Source organism: Epinephelus fuscoguttatus, linkage group LG20, assembly GCF_011397635.1.
Source record: "Epinephelus fuscoguttatus linkage group LG20, E.fuscoguttatus.final_Chr_v1".
Taxonomy (NCBI): domain Eukaryota; kingdom Metazoa; phylum Chordata; class Actinopteri; order Perciformes; family Serranidae; genus Epinephelus; species Epinephelus fuscoguttatus.
This window is the reverse complement of record NC_064771.1, coordinates 31,330,665-31,351,926: the sequence shown is the minus strand read 5'-3', so window position 1 is coordinate 31,351,926 and position 21,262 is coordinate 31,330,665. Positions and strand designations below refer to the sequence as shown.

At 42.0% G+C, this 21,262-nt stretch overlaps 1 protein-coding gene across 3 annotated transcripts in view; it reads right to left on the bottom strand.

Moving 5' to 3' along the window:
• Positions 1–736: 736 nt before the first annotated feature.
• The window catches only part of LOC125880848 (leucine zipper putative tumor suppressor 2 homolog), a 180,805-nt gene continuing 160,279 nt past the window's right edge, over positions 737–21,262 (bottom strand). Inside the window, exons 2-7 of one of the 3 annotated variants that reach the window (XM_049563629.1) lie at positions 20,068–20,177; positions 7,371–7,913; positions 6,279–6,875; positions 5,985–6,107; positions 5,307–5,453; positions 737–3,749 (exon numbers count right to left, since the gene is read on the bottom strand). In XM_049563629.1, coding sequence (XP_049419586.1) covers positions 3,042–3,749; positions 5,307–5,453; positions 5,985–6,107; positions 6,279–6,875; positions 7,371–7,886 — 2,091 coding nt within the window. In that variant the 5' untranslated portion in view covers positions 7,887–7,913; positions 20,068–20,177 and the 3' untranslated portion in view covers positions 737–3,041. Of the gene's footprint in view, positions 3,750–5,306; positions 5,454–5,984; positions 6,108–6,278; positions 6,876–7,370; positions 7,914–9,714; positions 9,817–20,067; positions 20,178–21,262 lie in introns of those variants that run through there. The other 2 variants (XM_049563630.1, XM_049563628.1) reach the window with 2 other exon arrangements.

Genomic DNA, 21,262 nt, shown 5'->3' with positions numbered 1-21,262 from the left:
ATGGTCCAAGTAGTTTGAATTTACACCAAAACACCCAGAATTCAGTGCATGATTTCCCTTCAGTGATGTAAAAATCACCCACACACACAGAGTAATCAATGTTTTACCATCTTGTAGAAAGAAGTATTTTCTCCAATGAGGAAACAGTAATTTTCTTAATTTTATATTTCACTAGAAAAAGACGCTGAATTCAAGTATAAGAAAACTAATAATTCATGTTGTTCTTTTGGCCTTATGTAAAGAATTTTACAATGACTGACTTTAAAACAGTAGGAATGGGCGATATGAGGATATACTGTGTACCATGAGTCAATATAAATTTGCCAACCATAACAAATTTTGTCATTTTACCATGGTCACTATCCCTGAGCACCATGCAGCAGGAGGACCCTACTGAAATGCAAGGACTTATTCTTGTTATATAACTATAATACAACTGATTCTTATCTCCCGAGGACTCTCAACTCCCAGATGACACTGTGGAAAACCTGGGACTAGTTGCCAGACATAGAGACAGGCAGCCTGTTATTCACACCTACGGGCAATTTAGAGTCACCACCAGTCACAACAACTTAACCTGCATGTCTTTGGACTGTGGGAGCAACCTGAAGAAAACACACGCTAACATGGAAAGAGTATGCAAACTCCAAACAAGGTGTGTCTCTAGCCACCTTTTTTTATGCACATTTTCAATTCTGCACATTAAAAAAAACTTGAGTGGAAACACCAAAAATTTAAAAAAAAAAAAAAAAAAATCTCGAAATGATGGAGAAATAGTTTTTATGCTTAGTTGGCATAGATGGAAAAGTTGGTGTGTCGATAAAAGGTAAATGCCGCTAAGTGCAATGGAAACACATTCAGCAAAGAAATGATGACATACTGTACACAAGTGACTGCAAGCTCTCGTCATCGTGGCTGGAGGCTTTTAACATGCTTATGTATGTATACAGGGCTGTTATCAGAACTCTTCCAAGAGCACATAGTTGTTTAAAACTTAGTCCAGGGTGCTCTCTCTTTTTATACATAAATTTGTTTCCCTTAACTTGAGGGGTTTGACTAGTGCTTTTTTAATTACGTCATCTTGTTGAACCCTCTTCTGCAGTGGCCCTGACTGGAGAATTAGCGCCACCTACTGCTGATCTCCATGAACCAATTCCCTTATCTCAAATAAAAGCACATTAATTTGCTTTTTTGGGGGGAGATTTTCTTAAAATGTGGTTAAAATTTGAGCTACATTTGGATGGAAACCCAACTACAGAAGGGACCAAGCTGGCCAACAGGTTCCCTTTGTGCTTTCTGATTTAGGTTCAGGGTTCACTAAATAGTGCGTATACAGTAAATACAGTGCACTAGTGATTTTGGACAGCCCTGGTATAGATCATTTTTCCACAGCAGACATTTTGACTCATCATAGCAGGAGAAACACAGGTGACACAAACATTAAGTGTCGATACGAGCCACGACAGTGAGCCAGTTCGACACTTGAGCTGAATCTCTTTATATTTCTCGTAATGGGAATGCAGTCGTTATTAATATTAATTACACCTGTGCTTTCCCTGCTATGACATGTCAAAATGTCTGTTGTTAAAATAACTTTTCCTGAATATTTAGGATTGTATCCACATCGCCCACTCCTACACTACAGGAAAAGCGATTTAAAACAAACTGTGTGTGTGGGAAAAGCTGAAGTGTGCACTGGATCAAAGGTGTTAATGTCATATTCAATCCAGATGTTATACTGTTTAATTACACTAGACTGTACAGATGTTCATGATATTATTTCCACTGTTGAGGGTAAAGTGTCCAGGATATGAGAGTACGATCAAAGGAGACTTAACTTTGTTCTTCCAAACTGGACCTAATATTATAAAAACAACAAATTTGTGCCATACATGACTGAAAATTAGTTTTTTGTTCCTACACATGTATGTCTGTACCCTAGTTAACAGGAAGTAGACATATTTTGCTTGTCATGATTAGAGTGCAGTCACCTCCATCAACGCCTCACTCTGATTCACTTACTCTTATCATGACATGCCGAATGTGTGGTGTCCCACGTTCACCGTCAGCTGACACCGAGCGTGGGCTCTGGCTAAATTAACGGTACTAATGAGAGCTGACAGCTAACACAGAGTGGGAGTGTAGTGTTAAACCCAGCATGGAGGGTCGATTCATAACTCACACAAGAGGAGGAGTGAAAGGTTGGGAGCAGTTACTCACACACAACCGAGTCTCCCACTGATGCCTAAAACTGTCTGGTTAGTCACACAGACATTAAAGGGATAGTACAGGTTTTTTGAAGTGGGGTTGTATGAGGTACTGAATCATAGTCAGTGCATTACATACAGTGGATGCTGGTTGGCATGTCCAAGTTTGGAGAAGCAGGCTAGAGTACTGACACCAAAGATAAACGATGTACTGCTGTGGACGGGGGCACACAAATAGTTCAGATTCACCAAAGTCACACAGTAACACAAACAAACTAACTGATCGAGGCAGCCGAGGCCGCAAACTCCTGTGTTCTGTTAGGTAAAATTACTGTTTCTGTCAATTGAGTCTGGCTTTGAAGAGAGTCTCTGTCTGATGGCAAGGTAAAGCAATTAAAATATTCAAAATATAGTGCCCACTTAAACAGATTCTGATTTTTTTTAGATGGCTAAAATATGTTTATTGTTACCCCCGTCCACAGCAGTACACTGTTAAGCTCCCATAGCGGTACACCTGCCTGCTTCTCCAAACTGAGGGGCATGCTGACCCACCATCTACAGTAGGTAATACACTAACTATGGAGAAGTACCTCATACAACCCCACTTCAAAAAATCCAAACTTTCCCTTTAACAGAAGGGCAGGAGACTGAGGTGGCCTACTAATGACTAATAGAGGTCACTGACTTTCAAGTGGGACTCCTTGGAGAATAGACCAATGAGGCAGAACTAAAGAGTGTCTCATTTGAAACTGCAGATTTTTTTACTGTGATGTAGGTGACAAAAAAATATTCAGCTGACAGTAGTGCAAATCAAAAGACGGAGAGACACAAGGGTCAGATTTCTGTAGCGGCGATCTCATCAAAGTTGATCTCGTTGCCGCTGCCCTCGTCCTCCTCTCTGCTCTCCAGTTCCTGACTGAGCTCCTGCAGGAGCTGCTCCAGCTCTCGGTTCCTGCGATACATCTGCACATAGTTCTGCTGCAGCTGCTTCTGGTAGCGGATAACTTTGTCCTTTTCCTCCTGCCATATCCTGCGCTCCTCCTCGAAGCCTCCCGTTTGCTCCTCGGCTCGCTGACGCTCGAAGGCCAGCTCAGCCCTCATTCTGTCCATCTGCACCTTCATGTTCTGCAGCCCCTCGCTGCTGCTCTGCCGTTGGGCCTTCGCCTCATCACTCTCATAGGCCAGCAGGTGCTCCTCTGCTTCCTGGAACACCTGACACTGTCTGTTTCCTGGGCCCTGATTGGCCAAAGCATCTCTGAGATGAACCAACTCTCCCTCGAGGCGACCTACCTTTTCTCTGAGCAGCTCCGCTTCGCTTTTACGACGCTGAAGCTCGTTTTCACACACCTCCAGCTCCAGGGTTCGTGTGCGGGTTGTGCCGTGGGCCTCCTGGAGCAGGACCTGGGTGTTTGTGAGCTCGCCACGAGTCTCTCTGAGTTGACCCCGCAGTGAGACAATCTCCCCCACACGTTGGGCTAACTCTCCCTGCACCTCCTTGAGCTGCTGCTTCAGCAACGAGATTTCCCCCGACTTCTGACAGACCTGAGGGAGAAGAGAGACAGTTCAGGATGTACATGTGGCTGAGTGAAGCAAAGATGCTCTTTGGCTTACAGGCTCACAAATAAAGACAAGTACATGTCTTTTTCTTTCATTTGCAAATTATTTTTATGAATTGTTTGGTTTGTAAAATGTCAGAAAATGGTGAAAATCATCACAGTATTCAAGAGCATATGTCTCGTTTTGTGTGCCTAGCATTTAAAAATCCAAAGACATTTAACTTACTATCATAGCAGGCAAATAAAAACAGAAAAAAACAGGCATTTTTGCTTAAAAATGTGTGACTTTATTAGCTGATTATTCAGTTAATAGACATAATAATTAATCAGCAACAAGTCTGATAGTTACCAATATTTGTTGATTAATTTAATGCCAATGGACTGATTGAATCAAACTGATAGTTTCAGATCTAAAAACATAAAAATCTAGTGGCGGTCTAATTGAAAACCTCTTCAGAAGGTTTAAGTAAACCAAAACTTAACTCACAACGTACTGAGCAACAAACACTTCTATTGATGTTGGATCTTTGTCTGGTTAAAGTTAAAGTACCTTCTCACACTCAGCTGAATTTCAATCCGTCATTGAGTCTCTACGTTGATGACTGTTACACTCCTGGTCTACAAAACCTTCTTTGAACAGCACAGTGACTCATGTCTTTCTTGTCATCAGAAGTCAGTAACAGCAGCTGAGTTATCAAAGAGGCTTCATGTATCCTCCCTTTTATGAAAAAGACTGATCAATTAATCAGTCTCGGGGATTAAATACACTGAGAGTCTCAGATCTTTAGACTTCAGGAATTATTCCTCATGGCACAATTAATTATCTCAAACAGCAGAGAGGATCAATTTTACTATTGATCTGTGTCTGGAGCTCTTAAAGTCGCAGAGGCAGCGTGTACTGTTCGTCTGCATGACTGATGACAACTGGTTATTTGCATCTTATTAAAGGTTTGTCTCCCTGCTCTCACATGGACAAACAAACCCCTAATTTTGTTGCAGTTATGACAGTGATGACGCTCCAAAAGATCACCATCCACAAGACCATTTTAACCTCTTGTATCAAATGAATGAATGAGTGATCTTTTTATTAGGGAAATAAGCACAACCATATATGTGTTATGGAGATCTGCCATGGTCAGACTGATGCTTTACAGTAGAAGTCCTGGTTTAATATGTGCTTATAACAGTGCTTAGAGTAATTAGAGTGAGTTTAAGGCGGGATGGGAAACTGTTAAATCAATAAGGGATGTGATGGCACCGTGATAAACTTTACAGCCCAAAGCTTTTCTTTTTCATTGTGGTCATAACCCTGCAATTCATAGCAAGTTGGAAGTCGATAATTCCGACGCAGCTTTCCTGACCTCCGCTCTAAATGGGTACCAGTTCACTTGCTTAGTAAAACATGGACTCCCACAGCAAACTGATATTTGTATGTCACGTTTTGAGCCTCAGACGCTTCATACATCCAAGTACAATGGATTGCAACATTACTGCACTTGCTGAATAAAATTTAAGTTTAAGAAACTCCAGTTGTGCCGCTCACCTCCCACTTGCTCTCCTCCAGTCGAGGCCCCAGCTGGATCTTCTCGTGCTCATAGGAGGTGCAGCGCTCCTCTAGCTGCTCCCGCTCCTTCAAAAGCTGAGCAAAGTCCTCCTGCAGCTTCTTCTTCTCCTGCTGGAGCTGAAAAACCTGCAGCCATAAACACAACCAGGATCACTACAAGGTGACTCAGCAGTTCCTACAGGGAGCAGGGGTCTCATTTATAAAACAATGAGTAGGAACCGTACCAAAAATGGTGCGAGTGCCAAGAATTATTCGACAGTTTCTATCATCAGGCTTCCACCTCACCATCTGCGTCGCCAATTTCCCGTCTCCAAAGTGTTCGTTAGCATGGGTCAAAGTTTCTCCCATATATATCACAACATTAGCGTGAGAAGTGGTGTACGCCTCTTTCAGGGCTTGTTTTGTGCGTATGCAATGTTTATAAAAGAGACTCCAGGTCTTAAATAATAGTTCTGAAATGAGACCACAATGACCAAAACTCAATTTGTTACGATTTGATTAGATTTTTACGATTCACATTAACTTACAAATATTACTTTCATGGCTCTGGCAAGCACTGATGTTTTGTTTGGTCATGTTTTACTGTGTTTGTAGAACAATGACAGCACCATGTTTGTGTAGTAGAACTTGGTCAGGCTTTTAGTCAGAGGTTCTGACCTGCAACTGAAGCACCTGCTGTGCACGCTGGGACTTCTGTGAGGCGACCTGCATCCTGGTGGCACAGCTCTGCCTCAGCTCCTCCAGCTCCAGCTCAAAGCGCTTCTGCTTCTCCTCATAAACCTGCAACAAAACACAGGACAACAAAGTCAGTACAACGCAGAGGTTCTGTCTTTGAAATAGGAGTTTGTAGTTATTTACTGTGTTGATTCTCCAACACAGCTTCACGTGTGTCTCTCTGTTAAAACACTGATCAAGATGTCAAGTGAAGTCTGAACCACACCATCTACCAACCTGACAAATTGCAGCTTCATTCTCATCCAGGTTGTCTCTGAGTTGCTGCAGCTCCTGCTCTCTCTCCCTCAGTTTATCCTCCAGGTCCCTCACCACCCCCTCGTAACCCTCCACCGGGCCAGGGGAGCGCCCGGTGGACCCGCTGTCAGACAGAGGCTGTCCTCGGCCACTTAACGAGCCAGAGCCTGTACTCTTACTGGAGGACGAGCGCCCGCTGTCTGAGTTGGAGTGTCCGTGTCCGCTGACTGGTGGGGCGCTTTTCATGGGCTCCAGGTGGCCAGCAGAGGCCTCTCCTGATGCCAGGCTGTAGCCGGCGCTGCTGTAAGGTGGGAGGCTGGAGAGGGAGTTGCGTCCAGAGTCGGTCAGTTGGCAGGAGTGGCTGCTGCCGCCTCCGCTGTTACGGGCCCTGCTGTGCGCGCTGCTTTTCTCAGAGCAGGAAGGCGACGCCTCTATGTGTGTGGGGCTCAGCAGGTTCAAATTGTTTTGGCTTTCGGACACGTTGGCACAATGGCGAGGGGAGAGGTATTGCATGGAGGTACGGCTCTTGGGAATGACGGGCTTGAAGGCAGTGGGTCGCAGCACTGTTTTCTCCATGTTCTAGAGAAGGAATACAAAATGGGAGTGTTGAGGCAAGAATAAGAACATCTGAAATAAAGTACCAGAAAGTTAGTATCACTTCAAACTAATTTCTGGATCACACTGGTAATGCTAATTAACTAACTAACTAAAATGATCACTAACTCAACTCATGATTTTCACTATTTAGAAGTTACAGTCAAGACAAACTCCATCTGCTGAGAAAATATATCTGAATATACACTCAGCTGACAGTTTAGTCGACACAGCAGGCTAAAACTAATGCAGTCTAATACAACAGTCCTGCCATAACTGGCACCTTCATCAGGTTTTAATTTTCCGTTTTTGTTGAAAAGAGAGGTGAGATGAGTGTTTCTCTTATTTTGTCCACACCATTTATATCAATGAGGGAAGGTAAATAAGAGAAACACATTCAATACACTTTATCAGCACCACAAACTATCTGATTTTGACATAAAATGTAAAAGTAAACTTTTCATTTATTCAAAGACTGACCTTCTCAAGTTTTCCTGACACAGGAATCAGTTTTGGAGGAGGTCCGCCCATGTTACCATTCAACCCTGATCCTTTAGTGTCATCAGCGTCACTTCCTGGGCTCGCACGTGTTACATGGTTTTCATTCCAGTCACCTACGTAGTCCTCATTCAGATAGGTATAGTTCCCATTCCCACTCTCCTTCTCCAGCCCCCTGCTGGATGTCGTGGAGCTCTGTTTCTTCAGCGGCGGGATGCTCTGCAGTAATAAGGAATCCAGGGGTGAATCAGAGCCCAGGCAGGAGGCGCCTGGTGTGGGCCGTCGGACCCTGGCTCCCAGCTCACCGACAGGTCGGTGGTCCTGGTAAGGACCCGGGCGGCTGGCAATGAGGCTGCTCACAGACCCCATAGGATCCAGAGTGGAGGGTGGTGCGTTGAGGGGGGGTGAAGAGCCAGAGGGGTGTCTCCTGCGGGGTCCTCCACTGAGGCCGGGGTTGTGGGGCTCAGCAGATATGGGCAGAGCCTGAACCAGGGCCATGGTGGCAGCTCAGAGGGGTCACTCGCTCTGGGAGAGAGAACATTACAAAGATGAGGCTTTAATTCATGATAATACAATTATTCTCAACGACAGTTTTATTTTTTACCAGAGCTTTTTTCATGTCCTTGAGAGCAAGTGTCAAGTCATTTGAAACAAGTCCAAGTCAAGTTTTGTCAGTACAAGGCTGAAGACTTGACTTTGACTTGTCCTTCAGGACCTGAGACTTGCAATTACAAGTCTAAAGTTTAGTCTGAAGTCCTCCAAGACAAGTCCAAATAGGTCTTGCAATAGCAGGTCTCTAATTCTTAAGAACAAGTTGTTGGTCAAGTCAGAAGTCATGCAATAAGAAGTCTCAAGTCTCTCCCCAGCTCCTGCTGGGGGACCCCGAGGCCAGATGAGATATGTAATCCCTCCAGTGTGTTCTGGGTCTGCCTCGGGGCCTTTTACCAGTGGGATGTGCCCGGAACACCTCTAACAGGAGGCGCCCAGGGGGATCCTGATCAGATGCCCAAGACCACGTCAACTGACCCCTTTCGATGAGAAGTAGCAGCAGCTCTACTCTGAGCTCCCTCCAGATGTCTGAGCTCCTCACCCTATCTCTAAGGCTGAGCCCAGACACCCCACAGAGGAAACTCATTTCGGCCACTTGAATCCGCGATCTCATTCTTTCAGTCACTACCCAGAGCTCATGACCATAGGTGAGGGTTGGGACGTAGATGGACCAGTAAATCGAAAGCTTTGCTGTTATCATAGTGCCTGGTCTGTTTCTTATTGTGTATAACCAAGTCTTGCTAATGGGGAAGACTCGTTCTGAAATCTCACGAGAGGTGACTTGTTGCAGTAAGACAGTGGCGGAAATGTTAGTGAGAGGAGTGCCAGGTAAAATATGGGTTAAATAAATAGAATAAATATAAAAAAAAAACATGAGAAAATAGGGTCTACATTCACAAATACCAAAGTTGTCCTTCATGAAAAAGTCTCAAGGAAGGTCTCACGTCATTTGAGCAAAGTCTAAGTGAAGTCTCAAATCATTAGAGACATTCAATGATGAGTCTAATGTAATAAAAAACAGATATAAGACAAGTCTCAGGTTGTTAAGGACATGTTCAAGTCTTCATAAGCAAATTGCAAGTCATTTGCAAGTGTTTAAGGCCTCTGACTGCTGACCATTAAAATGACTAAGTATTTGAACAGTTTTCTGTCCAGACTGTTGTGTGGTTTGTTTGTTTTTTTTTTACAGAGCTGCAACAAAGACCTCATCCTCTGATTTTTAATGATCCCATCTCAGACACTAAATACTGGTTGAAATTGCATGTTTTTCTCTGTCTTTCTGATAAGGTCAGATTCTATCTGTTCAATCACCACACCAGGATGCTTTCAAGGATTTTTTCTACTATCAACTACAACAGAAGCAAAGCAGAGATGATATACAGTAGACTGAAGCAAACAAATGTCCCACAAGACCATGGTGGCCCACACACAGAGAACCAGGACAGGCCATTCATGAAGCCCATTCAAGCAGCACAAACAGGGCTCTAGGCGTGAGGCAGCAGGAGAAAGGGGTCTCTTTTCATTTGAGATGTAAAATGGCTCCTTACATGCTGGCATTTCCCCTGACAGCAACAAAGGCTACTGTCTCCACACATCTGATCAGCCCGAGGAATAACTAAAAGTTCATAACTGTGGATAATAGAAACACAGAGACGAGGAGACAGGTTGAACTTGCTGTGATACTGTAGCAGTGGGTGTTTAAAGTTGCTGAGTAAATCCTACAGTACACAAAAAAATATAGAGTTGTGAGAAATATAACGACGTAGGAGGCACTTACTGTTTCACTCCCTCGCTCTCACAGGAATGCTGGTAAATATTGACACTATTAACAGGCGCATACCGACTGTGATGACAACAGTGAGTCCCGTGTATGGTGAAGAGTTGAGTGTTGTGTGGAGAACAATGGCCAACAGGACGCATGATGATGAGGTCATGGTGCACTCAGACAACACCAAACAACAGAGCCAGTTGTGCTCTAAAAACATCACATTGACTCACAGAACATGAGGATATCCGACTGACGGGTGCGTCCTGTTCTTGAGTTTCAGGCTCGTCTAGCAAGTCGCACAAGATATGACAGAAGGATTTAAAGTATGGCAAGACTGCAGTTCACACTACGTCACTCACAGATTTAGTCTGTTAGAAAATCCCTGCTATGTAGAGAAAAAAACAGGACTTTGTCCTCCTGTTCCACCTACTCTGCACACCTCTTCACCTGAGGGGAAGACTGTCCGTGTTTGCTAATAAGGTGACGGACAGCAGGCATGCTGGCCAGACACACTTCCAGACTCCACCTGCCAGGACAGGACCATGCCAAGTCATTTTCCAACCTGCCAATTTTGCTAAGAGCCTACAAGGCTACCGCAGTGATTTAACTGTGATTACCACACATTAATTAGCTCATTTATTGTCAGGCTGATCCCTTCTTAAACTCATAATAACTGACTGAGACAAATCTGTTGCAGCAACATGTTGTTATGATATGTAAACACTGTGAAACGAAGAAATTTCATGTTCTAGTATCATGTGTGCAGCAGCATCTGTTATTGATTGTGGTGCTTTTTAAATGGGATTCTTCCTCTGTCATAGGCGTGGTACAAATTTAACAAAAAAAGTGTTCAGCACAACCATGATGGGTTCCTCAGCCTCTCCAGATTCAGTGCAACCTTGTCCAATCATTGCAACTCTTCAGCACAATTTACCAACCACCGTGGTGTGCAATGACATCGCCAAACTAATTATCTTGTTGTTGGCAAGGACACCAAAACAGAGGGAAGGGTCATGATGTCACATTTTGCGTTGGTGCAGACTTTGGTGCCACTTCTACTGAAGTTAATGAGGCGGGCATGGCGAGTCCTACTTGCACCGTGTGCGACATTGTGATGGAACACACCAGGAGAGTGGCTGAAATGCATGGACAACAGACAAGACAAACGCCACGACAGTGGCTGTTGCATCCAGGGGTCTCATTTACAAGACAATGCATAGGATCCATACTGAAAATGTACACATGGATAAAGCCAAAAATGGCGTGCACCAAAAAATGTTTAACAGTTTCTACAGTCAGGCTTCCACCTCACCATCTGCACTGCCAATTTACCATCTCCAAAATGTCCGTAAGCGTGGGTCAAAGTTTCTCCCATCAAGTCTGTTTTTATACATCACAACTTTTGCGTGTGACGTGACGTACGCCTCTTTCAGGCCTCATTTTGTGCTTACACAATGTTTACAAATGAGACCCCAGATCTGTTGAAAGTGCTGAAAGAATCCAGGCAAGACAGATTAAATATGCATTGTTAGTGGTAATGTTAGTGTAGTATAAATCACTCTCTGGGAACACTGCAGTTTAATTGCCATTGGAACAACTCACCTTTGATTTTTAATGAATTATACAAAAAATAATAAATACATTAATAAAATATTGCAGCTATTTTTGTATTTTTCATATCCCACATTTCATTGCAAATTTTTAGAAAAGCTGCTGTAAAATCTGGCATTTTAGGCCTCAACAATCCCCCAAAAAAGCCTTCAAAATCCTGGAGGGACTGATACCTGTACTACTGCACTCAAACAAACAACTGCACAGCAGCAAATTATTATCTAAAATCCATTTGCTCATTGTCTCGTGGGACAGAATTTAACACGTGTGTCATCAAAGACTCATGCTGCACACTTCATTTACTACCTCAGTGTCTGTATGGAGGAGAATGCAAGTAACTGGCAGCAGGCGCAGCATGTGGTGTTTGGGAGGCAGAATTAACGGTGCTAATGAGCAGAGCCAGCAGGATTAATCTTATGTGATTTCTCTATGCACTGAGAAAAGCTAATTAGTCCGTGACAGTATTTATTACAAATAATCCTTTCAGAATAGGAGGAAATCAGACTAACTACGGCACTAAGCTAACGGCAGGAGTTTGTTACAAACTGCAGCTGTCAGAAGGAGCCAGTTTACTCAAAATGTTTCAGTCGTAAGTGTCCTCCTTGCTGGTTTAATGTCAGTGAGCTCATGTGGTGTTGAGTAGGAAGAACAAAAATAATCCCTATCAGACACAGAGTATAGAGAGAAGGAGAGGCTGCATCACTCACGCCTGTTTTGCATCATCCCCTTTTTTTCCACACACTGTATGTGAAGGGCTCTGCTGGACATTTATTCCTTCATCCATGCAGCTGGCATGAATGGAAATTAGACATATTGTCACATTATTACTTTGGTTGTACGAGGATTTTTTTAATCTTATTTGCCCGGGAAAAATAGTTTCTACAGACTGATCTGAGAAAAATCTCAATTTAAGATTGGCTGTCTTTCAACATTTCATAAATGGTTTTACTTTGTGCAAACGAGATGAAGACTAAGATAAAACTCTTATTACAATGACCTTCGAAAGCATAATAAAATGTGTATTCAGTCTTTGCGTGTGTGTGTTTAACTTTGTGCTGCTGCATGTTATTCTGATCGTAGTTGGTTCATCGGAACTGTTATGTTAAAGATAATAATTCGCAACATTTTTGCATTAAAATGTCTAAAAACAACAAGACCAATGTTATATATTTTGTTGAGCTGTGCAATTATGTTATCTCAAACTATGTTCAAACCCAGAGAATCTGTAATTTTAATCAAGGATACCATCTGTGTCATTTGGTGGCTGTCGCAGACCATATCAGCATCATATGTGTCAGCATCATATATAAAGAATAAAGGTGAGCATACATTAGCAGGTGTTGGGAGAACCATGGATTTGTAACATCAAACTGCTTTATTTAGTGTTTTTACCAGCTTTAATCACCTGGTCCATATGTTCAGGAGAGGAATTATCTGCGGATAATTAGGCTCCCCGTGAAAGACTCCTGAATGATGAACACTATGGGAACATAACCAGGAGAAAAACTGCCTGCAATGACGACATTGCTCCATGTTCTGCTACTGTTTTGACTGAGAGAACCATAGTGGCAGAAAATTACATATTGTACATTTAAGTGACCAGGGTGCTTCCTCAAACATGAGACGAACATGTTAAATTGCCAACAGATTAACATACAGTGGCGCATGTCTGAAATGGGCTGTGACGTTGTGCTCTTAACCCTCCAACATAAAACTTTACCACACCGTTGGTTACACTCATGGTTTTCTTTTTAGTAAGAACTAACCAAGACATGTTGCTGTTACTGTTCTCAAATCAGTATTTCTAGTCAGGGGGAGTGGGTTTGTCGCCCTCTGACTCTCTCCAGATAAGTGAATAAGCTCTAATCCCTCTGGACTCGAGATGACTGAAACTATGCAGGAGGGGACTCTACTAAGGAAAAGCAGAGGGCTCTCAAACTGGTTTTAAAGCCCCCGTCATGATCATGCGATCCTGGTCTCCCTTTTGTCGTCATGGTGACCGGGACTTCAAAACATTAGAGGAGGGAGTAAAGGAGAAGAGGGTCAGAGGGCTGACAGGGAGGCCAGGACCCCCTCTTTAGCATCTTAAAGCCTTCAGTCATTCTATAGCTCTGACGATCTTCCATACGCTCCCCGTTGGCTCCAATAAAAGATTAATGCACATTAACAAACTAATGACTAGTGCATGAATCCATGACAACTAAACAGAAGGGAACGGAGACAGTATTTCTTTTATATGGTGTGAAAATATACTGTAGCATGGCTGCAACTAACATTTATCTTTGTCAATTAATGTGGGGTATTTTTTCTGATAATTTGTGCAACTGTTTGGTAAATAAAATGTCAGAAAATAGTGAAATATGCCCCAAGTGTTGTCTTGAGATTGCTTGTTTTGGCCAAACGAAAGTCCAAAGCCCAAAAGATAAACAATTTACAATCATAAATGATGAGTAAAGCTGGAAAACGTGACGTTTGAGAAGCACATATTACAAAAACAACACATTTACTTATCATATCCGCAGCAAAAATGTCACGGCATGGCACATGAATTATATTCTAACCAACCCCATAATGTCTACAGTGTCAGCTGACTGGCTGTGACCTGATTGTTTTTGTCTGGGAAAGCCCTTCAAAGTTTTAATGCCCCTCAGTCGGACAGCAGACAGACGGACTCAGTCACTCCTCCAGCAGGAGGAATGTGCGGACACACCGGCTAATGAGAGTTAAGACTAAACATGGACAATACTGGTCAGTGTGAGGCCGGGGTGACTCTACAGCCAACTGTTTTCCTGATGTCTCATCATTCACATTGCCACATGCTTGAGAGAGGAGATTTTAAGTAATATTTCTCCTGCGTCCAGCATTTTGCCCCGCGAGCAGCAGCCAACAGCAGCAGCTCTGGGGATCTGCTGTCACACCAAGGCTTCAGGGTTTTATCCCTGAGCTTTCGGCACTGACACTTTTATAGAATTACTCACAAGAAAAGCAGCACAGAGAGAATCTGCAATCGCTGCAGTTTTTAAAATGTGATCGCTCTGCATAAAACTGTAGAGATGTGAATGTTCCCTACGAACTAAAAGCCAACACACACTGCAAGGTTCACCCTGGAGTTCATTGTTTAACTGGAACTGCATACTGTTGTCATGGCCACACAAATATATTCAGGATTATGGACCTTAAACTATTAATTGCATCAGACAGCTCATAATGCAGGACCTGCCGTAAATAAATACTTCACCCACAAAGTGACCATTTGTATATCAGTTAATCTCGCTGTGCTACCTTGAGTTAGTGAAGAAAAACTTTTGTTTTCTTGCATGCCTCCGCAGAAAACAGTGAACATATTGATTCGGGACCATAACTATATCATAACATCCATTTACTAACTTTTACACAACTCCTGTAGTGTAGTTTTATGGTGAAAATAAATGTGTTTGGGAAGTACTGAGCAAGCAACTGGATAGATGAGACTTGGATTATACTGCATGAGTTGTGTGACAGTTTTAGATGGATGTTTTGATCCAGTTTTGCTCCTGTTAAATGTGGTCCGCAGTTAATCAACGAATCAATATGTTCGCCTTTTACTATGTGAGAAAAAGAAAATTGTTTGCCCTTATTATCTAAGTTGATTTTGAGCTTTACGGGTGTTTTATAACCAAATGAATCTGCAACTGATCAAATTATACACATGGCACACAATAAATATGGGGCCTCAGGGCAGTTGCCTGCTTTGTCCTGGTGGTGATCCAGCTGATAATTTGCACATATTTGTAAAATAAATAAAGGTGTAATCAAATCATAGTCTTGTACCAAATCTGCTTATGAAATGTGAGTCTATTTAGATTCATCTTCAACTATAAAGTAATGAAATGTTGTAAATTACACCATATTCAAGCTCATGAATCAAGATTTTGCCAGCAGATTGTGCATTTGTTATTAAAGGGATACTCTGTCGATTATCAAGCAGCTTTGTATCATAAAAGTGACAGTAGGATGTGTAAATGAACTGTGTTCAAGCACTCAGATCCTCCTCATTTGCCAGTGAAAATCTGTCGGATGACACGCCAGGGTTGTTGCTCAAACTACTTCCTCATTTCTGTGCACCCGCCACCTCTACAGTTTCTATCCCAAACTCAGATCAAACAGTAAAACTAGGCAGTGCTGATCAAATATTAACCAAGATGCTGTTAATGAAATGCCTATTTCTCACCTAAAACGTCTTTATACAGGTATTTTAGTGCACTGTTTGGCTGTCATACCAGAGTTTTTGAACAGGAAGTGGGCGTCATGCTGCTTTCTGCATTGTTAAAACAGAGGCTGAAAAACAGATCTGCAAAACTGATCAGTGCTGATTAAATATGAAACAAGATTCAGTTACTGTGTTGCCTATCTCTCGCTTTAAAATGTTTTCACAAGCACATTTTAACTGTTGAGGCCCTGACACACCAGGCCAACAGTCAGCTGTCAGGTTATGTTGTGCCGTTGGTGAGTGTCTGTCGCCCTAGTTTTTGTGGTGTGTTCCACGCGGTTGGCCCTGGTCGACTATTTTAACCATTCAAGATGCTGAATCGGCATCAGGAAGACGGCAGCGCCCGTCAGCGGATGAAATCACTCTGATTGGCTGTTCAGCTCAGTGTTCTAGAAAAGAACTGGAAGTGAGGAAAGTAAACAAACTGCTAAAGTCAAGAGGAAGTGAAATCTAAAAACACTATTAGTTAATATCTTTTTTTTTTTTTATTTATGGAGCTCTTCAGCAAAAACTGTTCATGCTTGTTTGTGTTACTGTTCGCTAACACAAAGTAGATATACTTTGGTCTTTCAACATCAGGCTGTATTGGTAATGTGCTTACTGGCTAACTAGCGTCTTGAGTCCGCCCTATCAGCCTTCTGGTTTACATTTTTTAATGATGAATACAGACTACCGCTGTCTGCTGGTATGGAGAGTTATTTCCACTCACGCAGGAACAAAAAGTACGTGCTGGGTGGCTGTTGTCTTTGCGGTGTGTTCAAGTGCCACCTATTTGACGAGACACAGGCGACGTGAGGGGATGTAACAGTCAGCCTGTGTTGCCACTTGTTCTTTGATGTTGGTTTGATGTGTCTGGCCCTTAATACGAGATCGTTTGTAACCAGCCAACTGCCATATTGTTTTTTGGACAAGCAACTCACATTACATCACCCACTAGCGTTTATTGGCACAGTGCATTCTGGTAACTGTACGTTTACAACCTTTTGAGCAAAATGGCACGGCCCTTTTTCTGTTTCCTCTGGTCATGTAGCACAAGTTCCAAAAGTATTTGCATCTCCCTACTGCATAGACAGACCATTTTATGAAAAGATCATCTTTCCAGCAGTGAAATACTTAATTAAGAAAAGTAGCTACCTGAAGGTTTTGTATAATACAGTACTCTCTGCAAAAAAAGGAGAGATGAGATAGAAGTTTGGGATAAGGGATCTATCAGAATTAAAGGATATCAAATTCCACATATTCTCCAAACTAGTCCCAAAATGTCTTATTACACGTCTTCTGTCTGTGGTGAAATGAGAGCCGTAACAGAGATGAGAAATCCATACGCTGAGATCAATACATTTAAAGATTCTTGCTGAGATTTCAGTCTGCAAAATCTCACTGAATATGAAATGTGAAACAGAGTGTGCAGTCAGAGGCCTGAGATCCCACACTGACAGCCAGGTCACTCCAATCTCAGCAGTGTATTTCATTACACATACAGCAGTAAGTCTAGATAAATTCTGATGACATTCATTGGCATGCAGGACAACCTCTCGGTTCAGATTGGCAATCAGAGAAGCAAACAGTATAAAAGCCTTTTTATAGAGGCCGTATTACAAAGATACAGTATACACAGTTTACAGGCCCTGCCCTGCAAGACTGCAACGTCACACAAACCTGCTTTGAGACACACTGAGAGAGCACTGCACTAAATCCTTCTTTGTTAGCACCACGCCATAAACACACATCCACAGCCTCAGAGGTGAGCGTCTAAAAATATTCCCCATACCAGTTGAAGTGTTGGGATTGTGTGTGGGGGGGGGGAGAAACTCCCTTTATACCAGCCCTCATCACTGAGAGCAACACCACCTCTGACTCGAGGAAGATGTGGAGAGAAAGAGACAGAATGAAAGGCAGGAGAGGGGTCTCAGTTTTCAGCAGGGAGCGTCTGCATGAGGGAACAAACAAATGAGTCTGGAGATCCCCTCCTCCACTCTCCATCTCTCTCTGTGCCCAAACTTCTGAATCCCACTTCCCCCCTCCCGTCTCCTTATTCTGCCCCTTCTCTGGAAACTGGAGCACAGAGGGAAAGTGTAACAAAGCTATTTTAGTTTTGTAGACAACCTACCTTTCTACAGGCAGACACCTCACACCCCAGACACAACGGTCACCGTGCCAAATGTTACTGTCCCCAACTGGAGCTGGATTAACTTTACTGTTTCGTCTATTCAAGTGACAGGAAATAGTGGCAAGTGCTCAAGGTGACATCGTCAAACAGATATTAAATTTACAATCCTCATATTTGAGTTGTTACAAACATAAAATGTTTCCTGTTTTTGCTTGGAAGTGACTTAAACAAATAAGTGATTATCAAAACTCGGTGAATACTTTAGTGGATTCACTAACTGGTTTTTCGACGATTTGTTTTGACACTAATTACATGCACCTTTTGTGATATGTTTTGGGTTACCAGTGTTATTGCTGCCTTTCTTGGACATGATTTTTAATGATTTTCCTCGTAAATAAAGGTTGAATAAATAAAAAGCCATTCATTTTTGGTTATAAAGTACATGGTGTATTATAAACTACGTGGCTTGTTTGGATTAACAGAAGTGGCGGCCCACATAAAAAGAAAACTGGATTAAACAATAATTTACTGTAAAAACTTGGCGATTACTTTCGTGGATAGTCTAACCAGTTAATCGACTATTTGTTTTGGCACTAATTACGTACACCTTTTGTAACACATTGTGTGTAATCTGTCAGTAACTCACCATTATTGCTGCCTTTGTTGAACAGGATTTTTAATGATTTTCCTAGTAAACAAAGGTCAAATAAACAGAAAACTATCATCTTTTTGATTATAACGTACATGGTGTATTATAAACTACGTGGCTTGTTTGGATTAACAGAAGTGGCGGCCCACATAAAAAGAAAACTGGCTTAGACAATAACTTACTCTCAAAACTTGGCGATTACTTTTGTGGATAGTCTAACCGGTTAATCAGCTATTTCTTTTGGCACTAATTACGTACACCTTTTGTAACATATTTTGTGTAATCTGTCAGCAACTCACTGTTATTGCTGCCTTTCTTGAACAGGATTTTAAATGATTTTCCAAGTAAATAAAGGTCAAATAAACAGAAAACCATTATCTTTTTGATTATAACGTACATGGTGTATTATAAACTACGTGGCTTGTTTGGATTAACAGAAGTGGCGGCCCACATAAAAAGAAAACTGGCTTAGACAATAACTTACTCTCAAAACTTGGCGATTACTTTCGTGGATAGTCTAACCGGTTAATCAGCTATTTCTTTTGGCACTAATTACGTACACCTTTTGTAACATATTTTGTGTAATCTGTCAGCAACTCACTGTTATTGCTGCCTTTGTTGAACAGGATTTTTAATGATTTTCCTAGTAAACAAAGGTCAAATAAACAGAAAACTATCATCTTTTTGATTATAACGTACATGGTGTATTATAAACTACGTGGCTTGTTTGGATTAACAGAAGTGGTGGCCCACAAAAAAAGAAAACAGTTAACTAAACAGGCACTTCTAATGCAGGCTGGCAGGTTTGTTTGAATGGTGCACTGAACACCGTCAATGATTACACTGCACTGAAAGAGAGCAGAAGCCTCCCAACACACATACAGGGCTGCAACTAGTGATTCATTTCATTGTCGAATCATCTGTTTTTGATCTAAAAAATGTCAAAAAATGATCAGAAATGTCGATCAGTGTTTCCCAAAGTCTAAGATGACGTCTTCAAATGTATTGTTTTGTCCACAGCCCAAAGATTTTCAGTTTACCATCACAGAGGAGCAAAGAAACCAGAAGATAGTCACATTTAAGAAGCTGAAATCAGAATTTAGACTTTTTTTCTTATGAAATTACTCAAACTGATTAACTGATATATCAAATAAGTTGGCAATTAATTTGATAGTGGTCAACTAATCGATTAATCAATTAATCATTGCAGTTCTACACACACGCTTCTGGATTAATGAGCAGTAAAGGAGAGCGAAAGTCAACGTCAGCTTGTCCATTTTTTACTTAATGCGACTGATGATTTTTTCATTATCAATTAATCTGCTGATTATTTTCTCTTACAGTTGATCAATCATTTAGAAACATTAAAAATATTGAAAAAGCAGCATTCATGATTTCCCAGAGGCTCAAAATATTCAATTTACAAGAAAACAGCAAACTGTCACATGTGAGGATGGAGACATTTTTCCATTTTTGCTTTAGAAAAACGCGAAATGATGAAACCTGATTAACCTATTATCAAAATAGCTGTCAATTAATTTTGTCAATCAACTAATATTTTAATCAGCAAGTCATTGCAGCTCTAAACCTGCACAACACATCTTTATGGAGCAAATTATTCTTTCACTGTGACAGTAAAGGCCAAACACTGGATGAAACACAAACCTTCCTGCCACCTTGATTGCCACAGTAATAAAGTCAACTTCCCCTTTCTCCAACGTTCCTCCCCTCCAGGTTTCTTACCCCAGTTTGCTCCCTGCATATCTGCTCTGGTGTCCTGCCCAGCTACTTCTTATCACCCAGCCTCAGCTCCTTCAGCGTCTCAGGTTCAGTCGGCTCAAACATTCACCATGCTCCTGTTCTCCTGGATGTTCGGCTCTGTTTCTGACCAACCCTCCTGAGGAAAACTTCTCTAACCCCCTGGCTCATTCTCAAGCCAAATGCCGCCAATGTGAATGGGAGCACAGTCTCCTCCCCTTCCTCTCTCTTGTGCCCCCTCTCCTGACTCCCACCTCCTCCTCCTCCTCTCAACACAGCCCAGCCTCTCTCTGACAGATACACCTCCTCTCTCCCTGCTCCACTCCTCCTCTCCCATTTCCTTTGACCAAAGAAACTACACTCTGCAAAGTCCTCCGCTGCTTTTGTCAGGCAGTAAAAAGAAGAGAAAGGAGAAAGGAACGGAAAGCCAGGGAAAGGCGAGCTGTCAGTTAAAGACCATTCTACTTTCCATTCCCATTTCAAGTAGAAAGGAATGGAGAGTAAAAAGAAAGCGGAACTGCGTGAGGGTATCATCTCACTTTAAAAAGTCTGCATTTGCCACAGATGTGCTTCTTGGATTTCAGCCTTTTCATCTGTCAAAATTGAGTCTTCATCTAAGTGCATTAAAGACAAAAACTTCAGAAGACGTGAGTGAAAAGAGGAGGAAAAAAAGCTTGTGAGGTTTAGGGAGAAAGAGGGGAAACTGGTGGAAGCGAGACTAAAGTTTCAGGATGCAGACGTTATAATAGGATTAATCAAACACTGCAGTCCTGCTTCTCATCTATCAATCTGATCTAAAAACATAGATAGGCACACATCAAAGCTCAGTTAATTACTGAGCAAATTCTTAATTAAAGAAGCCGTCACTCTGAATTAAAGGAGGTAAACCTGTCAAACATCAGTATTGATGTTCCCTAAAAGCAAAGACAAGAGAAGATTGTAACATTTCAAAAGGCAGAGCTGGATGTATGACTAATGCACATAAAGTATGGCTGTGTTTGAAGTCACACACTAACACAATATTCATGCCTAGTATGACGTAAAATTGATTATGCAGGGCATTCACACTGCTTTGTATGGATATTTTGTGAATGCGAGCAGTGCCCAGATGCATACAGCACTAGGAAGAATTTATGAGTATGAGACAGGGGTTTACTGGAAACACTCATCTGCCCCACAA